The sequence below is a fragment of the Neopsephotus bourkii genome, unplaced genomic scaffold (genome assembly GCF_033783945.1).
Source record: "Neopsephotus bourkii isolate Nb327-2 ecotype Australia unplaced genomic scaffold, CSIRO-AGI_Nbou_v1 NB_1663, whole genome shotgun sequence".
NCBI lineage: Eukaryota > Metazoa > Chordata > Aves > Psittaciformes > Psittacidae > Neopsephotus > Neopsephotus bourkii.
In genome coordinates this window covers 7,336,535-7,348,642 of record NW_026902137.1, presented here as the reverse complement: position 1 = coordinate 7,348,642, position 12,108 = coordinate 7,336,535, and the positions used below count along the sequence as shown (strand labels likewise).

General features: G+C 39.9%; 1 protein-coding gene across 4 annotated transcripts in view; it reads right to left on the bottom strand.

Moving 5' to 3' along the window:
• The window catches only part of PREX1 (phosphatidylinositol-3,4,5-trisphosphate dependent Rac exchange factor 1), a 148,035-nt gene that overhangs the window by 30,394 nt on the left and 105,533 nt on the right, over positions 1–12,108 (bottom strand). For all 4 annotated transcript variants that reach the window (XM_061375634.1, XM_061375635.1, XM_061375636.1 and 1 more), the window contains exons 14-16: positions 8,435–8,510; positions 3,688–3,760; positions 2,506–2,648 (exon numbers count right to left, since the gene is read on the bottom strand). In XM_061375634.1, coding sequence (XP_061231618.1) covers positions 2,506–2,648; positions 3,688–3,760; positions 8,435–8,510 — 292 coding nt within the window. The remainder of the gene's footprint in view (positions 1–2,505; positions 2,649–3,687; positions 3,761–8,434; positions 8,511–12,108) is intronic.

Sequence of the window (12,108 nt, the reverse complement as noted above, 5' to 3'; positions counted from 1 at the left end):
CAACTGTGAGAGAGGCCCATCATCCCCATGGGCAGGTCTCCATGTGTGGCACTGAGCTGCAAGCTACCAGCTTTGCTTCGCACTGTGGTTGGTTTGGCCGGACAAGAGGAGGTGCTGAGCAGAAGTTAACAGAACACTGCAGTAACCAAGTCCCAGTGCTTGAAGTCAATCCAAAATCCAAATTCTTGTCAGCTATGCAAAGAATGCTGTGTATTTTTTCAGTTTGTCAAGATTTATTTCCTTCAATGAGAAACAATTGCACAAATAAGTAATGACTAAATTTTGTTCAAAGTGCATTTTTTCAGAGTGAAAGCATGTCTTCCCTTGGCATTTCTGTTGCCATATTTGCCAAGGTTTCTGTTCTTTCCTGTTTTCAAGAGCAACCTCTCCTGTAATAAACTTGTATAAAGGGGTGGGGGAAGCTATCCATTAAACAACTAGGATTATGTGGCAGTAGAAGAGCATGTTTCAAAAGCTAGTACTGAAGAAATTCTATTAAACTTCCTATGGTGGAACCAGGGGATGGGAAGGATCAATGCCCTATTATGAGCATAAAGAGGCAAGTAGTGATGTTCCACAGACTGCAAAGCCTCATGATTCCTGCTGCTAATAGTTGCTAAACACACAATAAACCAGAAGTCAGGCACATTTATTTTGTGGGTGAGTGTAATGCCCTGATTGCATTGCTATTTGTGAGGTCTTCACAGACATTCAGGGGATGGCCGATTTATTTGTGAACGTGATGGCAACTCAACTTCAGTGTGACTGCTGCTCATTGGACAAAAATCTATGTCCTCTGAGGAGGAGATTCCTTTCTCAGCATGTGCTGTTGATTTCAGATCATTTACTTTTTGAGATGGGACGGTACTGTAACAGGGTCTGACTGATGCACTTCAGAACTACAATAATAGTAATATTAAATTATTCCTGTTGCAAATATTTCAGTTACCAAGGCATGGAAGGACCAATTAGTGATTAGAATTAATCACTAGTAGAGTAGTCCATGTGCGAAGTTTGCTCATTTGTTCTGTCTCTTCAGTGAATACTAATAAATGATTATTATGTTAACAGAAAAGAATAAAGAACCTTTAAATCCCTCATTTCACAGCTAATATATCATCACGGAGTTTTGGCATTTCAACAGAAGTGCCCTGAACTGACAGAAAAAAGACATATGAGTCAATCTGTTTCCTCAAGCTCTTGTCTTGATAAGGGGGGAAATTAAAAATACCTGAAAAATGGCAGTTTCACCAATTTACACGTAACTGATTTTGGAGTGGTTTTCAAATCGCAATTAAAAAACCCCACAAATTGTAACTGCTTCCCTTTATCCTCGTGGAGAGTTGCTGGATAATTGTATTAACCTGACACTCCAGTCTCTGGCACTGGATGCAGAGAGGGATAATCTGGAGGGACCATGGTGTGTTAAATATTACTTCTGGCCACTGGTCTCCTGGGAGACAAGACAACATGAGGCAGTGAAGTTTGCGTGAACCACAGGAAAAATGTGCCCATACAGTGGACCTCTGGATCTGTTCCAACGATTCTGCTTTTCTAGTTTCTGACCCAAGTTTTTATCCTGCTCCTAAATTCTGCCAGTGTTCAAAGGGAGGAAAATGTGGGCCTGGAGCCACTGGCAGTAAACGGGGATCTCAAAACAGAGTTTGTACCAATCTGACTATCAAATCCAATTAGTGTTAAAATAATCCCAGTGCAGTAAGGAATTTGATGACATTCAGTGGGGTGGGAATCTGGAGATAACAGGAATGTTGCAAAAGTGTGAACATAAAGAACAGTATTGTTGGAAAATGGTTTCCATAAGCAAAGTAAAGCTGATACCTGATCCAAGTATCTGTCTGTATTATTCATACCACTGAGACGATGCCCTGAAATAGCTGTGTAATTACCAGTCTTTTAACTTGCATCTGAATCTACTTCACATGTAATGGTGTTTAAATGTGATGGCAGACCTCTCCCAACACAGCAGTGCCCATTTCTTCCTCTACCATCCCAACACTGTGGTGCCTGCTAGGACAACATCTCCAGCTCCCAGCTCACTTCCAGGCTCTCTCAAGGGATTCATGATAACAGAAAGGGGTTGGGCTGTGAACTGGCTGAAGTGGTCATATCTCTGAGTCTCTTCTTTTCTTGAGACCTAGCAGAACGAGGCAGGAACTTACATGCATTTGTATGTTTGTGTGTGAGCTGTAAATCCAAAGCTCCCAGGCAGTGCTATAGGATGGTTACATCTACAGAAGACAGCCTGCAACGTACAGATTTTCCTTGCTACTAGAATAAACCGTGTAGTCTGCCCAGCAGGGAAAGTCAGAGCTCTACGGTAAGGTAGCTCAAGAACTGTTCTTCATGCAGTGAAGAAAAATGTACCTACAGGTGTAATTCCCCATTTTAATTTGATTCTATCATAATTTTCCTTCTCATTCTCCTCTTATATTAAACACCACCAGTTTCACAGAAACATTGAGGTTTACTTAACATATTTCTTACCAGAAGACTCTTCCCCAGGATGTTTTCCACAAGCTTGAAGTCATTACGTAATTGTTTGCTTTTGGAACTGGTGCCTTCCATCTCCTCATCAGCATAAAAGCGGAAATATAAGGATTCGTCCTTAAATTCACTTTTCTCCAGGACTGGAAACAATATATATGAAATACATACATGCATTCACACAGAGAAAGAGAGAAACAAAAAAGTAGTTAAAGGAAGTCATAAATATTCCCCCAGTCTTTACAGAACAAAGACCAGATGCATCCCTACCCATCTATCCAGCTCTATATTTCTAAGTTACTACTGTGTTTCAAGGGTATACTTTTCTTCACAGTGCATAGTAGCTCAGGATACAATGTTTGACCTCCATGGCACATAGAATGCATATAAAATGCAAAAGATCCTCTTGGATGAAAGATGCTACTCAAAACCTTATGCTCCTTTTCCATGTCAAAATGAATATGGTAAAACTAAAAAAGGAGCAAAGAAGGGTAAAATGGCTGTTTATAGGTGAGATGGCTAAATAGACTGAGGCTTTTCAACCTAAAAAGGAATCAAGAAGGAAACAAGAACTATAAACTTCTGGAAGTGTGACAAAGTTCTTTACCACCGAATGCTTTATTGGACAAACTATGTTTTACTGTTAGGACTTTGTAAATGTTATTTGATACTGATACAGATGTGCTTTGTTTACTTCCCCAGTTTAACAGCAACATCACTGAGGATGGATGATGTCTACCGTGGCAATCTGGCACTTCAGATTTGGAAGCTTCAGAGATTCGGCACCGAGGATTGTCCCTGTGGTCCAAGTGGCAAGAAATAGGTGATTTTACTTTGTACCTGACATTTCTTGGTGATATTTCAGGACAATACTTGGCTTGTGCATTGGTCTGATGGCTTTGATATAGATGCAGTGAAAAAGCATACCTCTTCTAGCTTGTCTAATCAACTTCAGGGCTCATCATAAAGATTAGCAAAGGCATTCACTCAGGAAGGTAGGTTTAGACATTTTGTGTAAGCTCTAAGACTGCTTTTTAGAAGGACCTGCTGGGATGCCTGCAGTTGTGTACATATCAGCAGGTATGGCACAGCCTATAGAAAAGGGATTTTCAGACAGTCAGCTAATCTGACTGAAATTAAAGCTCCTTTAATTGGCTGTGGGAAGTAATATTGATGCATTACCATGATGCATGAAGCCATTATTGCAGAGTCCAACACCCAGTGCGACAGCTTCCTCCCGAGTCTGACAGTCTCCCTAGAAACAAGAGGATAAATATTACATCTCGGAATGACTTCCTAAGCAAAATTATTCCCCTTCCCCACCATATAGCTTGTGGCTCTGAAATTAGCAGGATGCTTCTTGTAGGGAACAACAGCAAGAAATTGACAGAGCTAACCCGTTGCCCAAATCTCATTCATTTCTATATATAGCATCTCTTGCCTCCTACAGGAACTAGGAGGACAAAGACCAGGATTCTGGAAAGTAGTTGTTTAACCCACAATGGGACATAAAGTTATCTCAATTTAAAGACTTTTTATTTGCAGTCATAGTGTTGCACTTGAGGACCCATTTGCCACAGACGATAAAACTCATTCTTAGAGTGAGAAGTTGGGAGATCTTATCTGTACTCAACCAAAGGGAGAAAAACCTGAGTAAACCCAGCCTATGTGAACTCCAAAGGTCAGGCTGGTTAAAGCTGCAGTGGCATTCTTTTCTTACACAGCAGACGTAAGAACAAAGGCTTCAGTTTCCCACTATCTGGAGCCCTGACTGCAGTATTGCAAAACAGGTACCAAAGGTGGCTTCCAAATTTACAAATTCCCCTGAAATTGCAGCATGAAGGTTTCCATCTACAACTCAGGTAAACAGAAGAAACACTTAGTTTTATCTACGTGTCTGCCAATTTGCAACCAGTGATGACTTTACAAACATGCTGGTTGCACTTTATAGGCAGAGATACAAGTTCTAAACAGTGCTGGTAAAAATCAGTGGGTACTATGGGTGTTACCCAGATGAAAAACACTGTTAATACTGGTCATTTGATGCAGGTTTACCTGCTTTCTAGTCCTCAGACGGGCACAGGAGAACCTGGAATCTGCTATCTCACTAAGAGCAGTAGGTCAGCTCATTCCAGCAGGCAGGGGACCTGCTGCTTTGGCAGAGGAGCAATTGCAGCGTAATACTGTCACTCCTACCAAATCAGAAGCTCTATCCTACAAAAGTATCACACCCTGTCACCTTTCTTTTCCCCCTCCACCTGAAGAACTAGATACCTGAAGCTCTAGCAGAACTGCAGTGCACTGACATTGTTTTACACAAACCAGTTTGCAGACCAAGAGCCCTCTGTTCTTGTCAGTAGAACACCACTCACACTTAGGTCCTACTAAGGAGATCAGTAGCTGTTTGACAGGCAAATACTGGCAAAGAACACTGCTATGGTGTAAAGATACTATTTAAATACAGGATAAAATAGGGTCTGCTCTTGCCAATCAGCAGCACTACTGGCTCTTCTTGAAGAGAGTTTCTGAGAGGCATGACATTTACAAATTAAGAACTAAATACTGTTGACTTGGCAGGACAAAAAAACAAGGCTGTTCTGGAGGAAGTGCGATTAGATGATCGCATAAGGACAGCCAAGGAAAGGGCTTTAATAAACCTTAAGTTTAAACTTTCACTATGAACTAATTTCAGGTCTTTGTAAATCCTCCTTTTCAACACTCACTTTCTGTTACTTTATGGGATAAAAGGTTAGTTTATTTTATAGAGGCTGGGATTTAAAAATCTCATTTATTCTTTCAACTGTAAATAAACTGGAAGAGAAATGCCTCCTAATGTTACTCTGTTAGGTTTTAGGAATTTACTTTTTTTATTGGCAACAAAATCTTTGTGTAGGAAGGCTCTAAACCAGACTTTATTTGGCTGCTCCTGATGACGTTAACTTGGCCTTAAAACATTCCCCTAGCAAAACAACATTCTCTAATTATAAAATACAACTTAAAATAGATCATTTCAGCTCACCCGTACATACTTCTAAATGTTATGTAGCAATTTGTCCAAATACAATTAAACCAGTAAAAAAAATCTTAAGAAAAAAGAGCCACTTACAATCAATAATCTTGACAGAATGTGTCTCGTAACTTTTCCATACAAAAATGGACTGTGAAGCTATATATACTTGTTTTGACAAGGTAATTTGGGTTTATTCAAATACAATCACTGAATTGGAGTCAGCAGAAGTACATAGTTTACAGTCAGTATCATAGTCCAGAGCACACTATTATTATTACTATTACTATAGCAACCATTACTATTGTTATTATTGTTGTTTAGTTCTGGTAATTATATGATATCTAAAGCCCTAATCATGGTCCGTGGTTGATTGTTTCGAGATGTATAAGCCCAGCAATTAAGACGATCTCTGACCTAGACTGTTTACAACCCACATGTAGGAGAAAAGAAAACAGATGCACACAGATAAGAACAGCAACCAAAACACACTGTACTATTTTGCTGACGTCATGGAAAAGGAGTTTCAAGATTGAAGTGCTCCTTCCCATCTGGAAGGAAGCCTACGGTAATGCAATGCACACAAGTGCCATATATACTGCCATAGAAAAAAACAAGTGGATGGAAGGATGGATGAATGGAAAGAGGTAAGACACCCACTAGAGCAAAAGTCCTAAAGAATATTACCAGCAGGTTTCTACAGTGCATTTGTCCCTTGTTCTACCTTTCATAACACTGCCATTTTAAGTTTCTTAGAGTGAGGACTGGGGATTCAACTGGTAGTGTTTTATCACAGTTCACTTCTGGAGGTCTGGGTATAAATCCTCCACCAGATGACAAGTGTTGCGATTGTGGCAGTACAGTCTTTTAGTGCACTCTCAGTAGCACCTAAGATTCTGTGAAGTACCAGAGCTCTGACGTTTGTGAGATCTCTGTTCCTCTTTGTTCTCAGCCTATTGGCAGCGAGAGAAACATTAGGTTGTGAAATGAGTTTGAGAGGGTCCAGAATCCTTCCCTTTAAGGATTACATCTAAATGCATATAGTGACTGTAATATAATTCACAGACACTTTCAGTCTAAATCCACGGATATTTGTATCAGATATTTCTCCTTTTATCCTTGTTACATTCAAAGGGTCACTAAAGTATTGCCTGTGGAGAACTCTAGCACTGTTTTCCAAGAACTGACTTTGTGTCATCTCCAGTCAGCAGTTACACTCATATGTGCTTCCTTCTATCATCATATTTAATGCTTATTTTAGTGTCTCATACACAGTCAGCCTAAGACATACTACAGAGGTAACTACAGTAGGATTCAGCTATTGTTAAGAGGTATAAACAATAAAAAGACATCAGTCATTCGGTATTAAATTTCAAAGTCATTAGGAAATCACTTGACCTTCCTCTCTCACATGCAGAGACTCCCTTGTAGTGAATAATCTGTGCTAGCATATCACAGGGTACTTACTAATAAACCCAACAGTCAGAGATGCTCAGTTCCTGCAGACCCCTGATATCCAAAGAGCCACAAATGTACTGCATGTTTCATTACAGAACTCCTAATGCCTATCCAGCCCCAAACTTTGAGTGCATACAGTATACAGGGGATAATAACATATATCACATTTGAATACAGCTGTTCAAACATATACATGATTAAGCTTTGCTGAGGACCCAACTCATCACTTGTCAGAAGTACAATAACCAACAATTTCCAGGTAGGAGGATCAAGGTACAAAATACAACTGACGTCAGTTATTTGACTGTAAAATGGTTCTTAGTCTTTTGCTCTGTTCAGTTTATGGGTATTTGGAAAGGTTCAGGAAATGAAAAAAGGTTTTCTTATTAGGGAGGGCTCTCAGTGACATTTATAGTTTAAATTGCAAAGAGAAACGAAGGGGAAGGAAAGTAGGGAGGGAAATGAGCTACCTTTTTTCCTGACCAAGAGCTGATGTTTTACTTTGCTATCCGAGTCTTTCTACAGCCTGCAGCTCTATGATTAAGTACTATATTGGCCAAATTAGCCTGATTACATCTCTCTTCTTTGGCCAAAGCAAACTTCCCCCTTCCCCTTCCCCCTCAGCTTCTTTCCATGAAGACCCAGTTAAATTACATGTAACTGATGTGACAACCTTAATACTAATATCTTTGCTCTCCTTTGTGCTCTTAACAGGAAAACAATTGACTACTCCATTCTCATTCAGTTATGTGGCATAGAACAACCTTAAATCATATCAATCTTCTTAATGTAGGGGGATGTCAAACGCAATTGCAGGAAACAGTTCTGAAGGACAACATCCCTTGTTGTGAGATGCCTGATTATCATTCAAACCACTCTCCCTTTATGTCATTTTGGCAGTACAGAACTTAGTGTGACTGTGAATCAGAGCATCCACGTGTAAGACAAAACGAGAACCTGCACCTGACTGATGGTGATCAACACAGCACACTTTCCCTTCAGACTGCCTTAGACTATCAAAGCTGAATTTTTCATTTCCCAAGCTAGAAGCTCATCTCTGTAATGGCAAGATAAATGTGGAGCAACTACATCTAAAGACAACAGTGCAGTTGTTGGTATAAAACTCTAGATTCATTTTTCATTAAAATCGTACCACACCTATACTGCATTAAATGAGATCAACATTGCTTTAAATGTCTTCCAAAAATCACAAGAAGTAGGAAAGATCCCCAAGAACAGCCAGTTCACCACTCCTAAGGCTAACAAAGAACTTTCTTCCTTCTTATGCTGGCAAACACCAAGTTTTCACCAAATGAACAATAACAGAAAGCATAAGTTCAAAGAATCAGATTATGTTTATTTTTGTTGTAATGTTTTCTAGATAAATGTGTTCTATTTACTTTTACATGGAACTGATGAATTAAGCTCCTTGTCAAAGACAGCAGAATCTTAACATTTTCTTACCTGTGCAATAAGCCAATCCACTAGTTTACTTGCAGGGATTACTGATTTGTAGGTCTTTAGGTGGTAGTCACGGTCTCTAAGAAAGAAAATTCAGGGAAAATCAGGACAAAAAGGTAAACATTTCTTTTACACTCTAAAACTCCACGTTCTGTTGTAACCTACTACCATTAAGATGAGGAAAGAAGAATTGTAGATGGGGAAAAAATGAGACTCTCAGCCACATAATCATGAATAAGAAGCAGATATCCTTTAGAAAAGCCCAGTTTTTAAACTTATCTAGCTGCTTGAATGAGGAATGTATTTCAGATCAATACAGAGCAGTGTTATTTCAAATTTCTCTAGATGTTGTTTCAAGCCATCTTCAGTAAGCTCATACTCCTGCCAGAGGCAACCAGGACATGCTTTTCACAGATGTACTGAACCGCTGCTTTAACTCAGGTCAGAATATTGCCACCACTGGCTCTGTTGAAAGTCATGTTCTTCTATCTGAAAGTCATCTAGTTTCTACCCTAAATCTGTTTGTGTACTGCTTACACTTATTGGCTCAGTGCCAGCCTCATCTGTAAGCTTAAACAGTTCTTCTCTCGTGTTTACTCATCAATATATTCATAGATGGTGACCCTATATATTCTCTCTGGTCCCATTTTTGTTGAGCTCAATGAACTGAGCACCCTTTGGCCTACTGTGTCAAATAGAGATTCTCCTGATTCTCACCTTTTCATGTTTTACTTCCTTTAGCAAAATATCAGAGAGGCCAGACACAGAATACACAGCATGCTTCTATGGCATTACATAATTTCAGCCATTGTAAATAAAACATGTGTTGTATTCATGCCTTGTAACACAACTTGCACTATCTCATACATTGCTTTTGTAGAGAGCAGCACTGTTCCTGAAATACGGAAAAGAAACCCTACTGTAACTTGCTGCTGTTTGCTGTTTTCTTCCATTCCTCTTCTCAGAACCATGGAGATAATTGATGGCTTTAGCCTTTCATAAAATACTTGTAAAGAATTTTTTGATACAAATATAAGGACTGTGTGGCTCTGGACATTGGGCTCTAGCACCTTTCACCTCCAGGTCACTGGATTTAATCCAAGCTCATGAGAGAATGAAAAGCTCTTTCCACTTTAAGGCTGTTTACTGGCTCGTGTGAAACAAGTTTAGTGGTCTTGATCCAGTTCCTAGTTCCATATCACAAAAGCCATTACCACAATTAATTTGCATTAATCGGTTCCCTCTTGTTGAGAATCTCAGTAGCGAGGCCAAATGCTGAATGCACCATGAAGAATTAATTCCTCTCTCACCCTTGGAGGTGGTCCTTCTATTTCAAGCTTGAAGTCCACTGGCATGGCTGCAGAAAGAAGCTTTCACAGCCACTGTGACTGTTTTATAGTCCGGATGTATCTATACAGCAGCTCAAGGGAAGACTTCATTCTTCAGTTCTGTCAAATCAGCCTCTTTCATTAGCACCACACGACTTGGTGTTTCCTTTTTTCTAAATTTCTAACATCAAGCCACCATCTAAAATTCATCCTACTCATGTCCTTTACTAATCACCTACAGATACAAATATGTTGTGACTGGCTTTTGTGAATACCAGCACTGGAGATGCCTGTGTGTTTGCAGAATGCAGGGTGTGAGAAATTAGAAAGGGAAGCAGGAGTTTCAGAGCTTGGAAAAAAACAAAACAGAAAACTCATGACAGCATTTCCAGAAATCTGTGTCCTCAGAACAAAAGCTTTCCTCATTCTGCTTACACACATTTTTTGACTTCTCTTCCAGTAATGTGCTAAACCCAGCACAACGCTGTGGGAGTTTTCTGCGCAATTTTTCCCTCTCACACTCTTATCTTGAGAAAATGTGCTTTGAAATGTCAGAACAATAAAGGGAAAGCATTAAAATACTGAGTACCAATGAGAAGGGGGTTCCAGATTGTGAGAAGCAACTCCCAACATTTTCATAGAGATGCTGACATAGGGCTAAAGTTCTGAATAAGCTGGCATCAGGATCTTGGTCCAAGGCCCAGTCTTTCACTGGTTGTAGTTAAATGCTTTGCAGGATAAATATTTCAACATTAGTTCACTGACCTTTTTCCCCCATTTCAATCTAGCCTGAGCAAGAGCAGAGCATGGATCCTAGAAGGTCATTCAGAACCACGAGCTACAGGTGAATAGCCAAATATAGATGTGGGAACCACCAAAACTTTGGCAGAACCTTGCTGCCTCACAGGAACTAGAGGAATATAATGTTCTTCACAGGATCTGGCCCATCTATGCTGTGAAGTATTGTCCATCACATGTGTAAGTGGGAGCAAGTTCTTCCATCCTCACAACTTCCCTGAAGTAGACCAGAGACATTCAGAACTTTCTTTGCATCTAAGATCTTTCAAAATGTTTTACTTTTACTGTACCAATCCACAAAGTAGCTTTGTTTCCTATGGGATCTGTTCTCTCGTCCTCAAAGTACATCAGTGTCAGAGTTTACTTAAAGAAAATTATAAAGACAAAGGCTATGTGGAAACTCTCACGTTTCCAGGGAAGACAACTAAGCAAAAGTACATCCCAAGGTTGCCCATAAAATAACTGAATTTTGAACTTTGTGATTCCTCCAGATCCTCTTGGCCCATGCTCCTGCTACTCCAAGCAGGTCTGCTGATTTACCAGAAGGAAGGTCGCACCAGAAAAATCAGCCTCATCAACCTTGCTTAGCAAGATTGCAGGGATCAGCAGTCCAAAAATGACAGATCCAAAGGCACAGCAGAAAGTGTAAGCTTGGCACAAGTAACTTGGCTAAAAGTTAGCTCTTCAGGTTAACATTAGGCTTGTCAGAGGCAAAAAGACATGTCAGGAAGATATGAAAGGATGACAGCCTAGGAGATTCAGTTTTCTCACAGGGAGATAAAAGGAAGAGTGAGTAGGAAAGAGAACAGTGGGAAGAAGAGCCTAAACATACCGAGTACGTTAAGTCTATCCAGAAGGATCCTCAGACTTCTGAAAGTCTGCTATTTTTCACTGGTCATACACAGTTTAGATTCATGCTGTCACTAACAAAGATTAATCCTGATATGAGAAGATTCTCCAGCTGGGATTCTATTACAAAAATAGCACACTGATAAAACACCACAGGACAGGCCTATGGCACTTACTTTGTCCTTGCTGATTCCCTAAAGCATAAGACTATAACCCTTTCAGTTTGTGGGTAACCTGAGGGCAGGAAAATGTTTTTGAGCTTCACTTACCATTATTCCTACTCTGCATGTGAATTGCCATCTCAAGGGGCGAGATGTGTATGTGCAAATACACACATGCATATGCATAACCATTTTGCCTACCAAGGCTGCATCATGCTTTCCTGCTCTCTCCATATCCTTGAGGCTAACTGAAATCTCTACTATTATAGGACAGCTATTCTGGGGAAGAAAAGAGAGATCTAATTAGGCGAATTTATAACTGATGAACTGTAACTATCTTTGCAGCTCCTTTTAGCATGCCAATGCTCAGTGAAACAATTGTACAAATCAGGGGCAAGAGGTCAGTTTTGGTGAATTTGGGACTCCAGCCATGCCCACAAGAGGGTTGGTTGTTTTTTTCCTCATCAGTTTTTTGTATGTAAAAATTAAGTTCTTTTAAGTGAAAACGCCTAATTTTCAGTCATAAACAGCTGTACAGAAC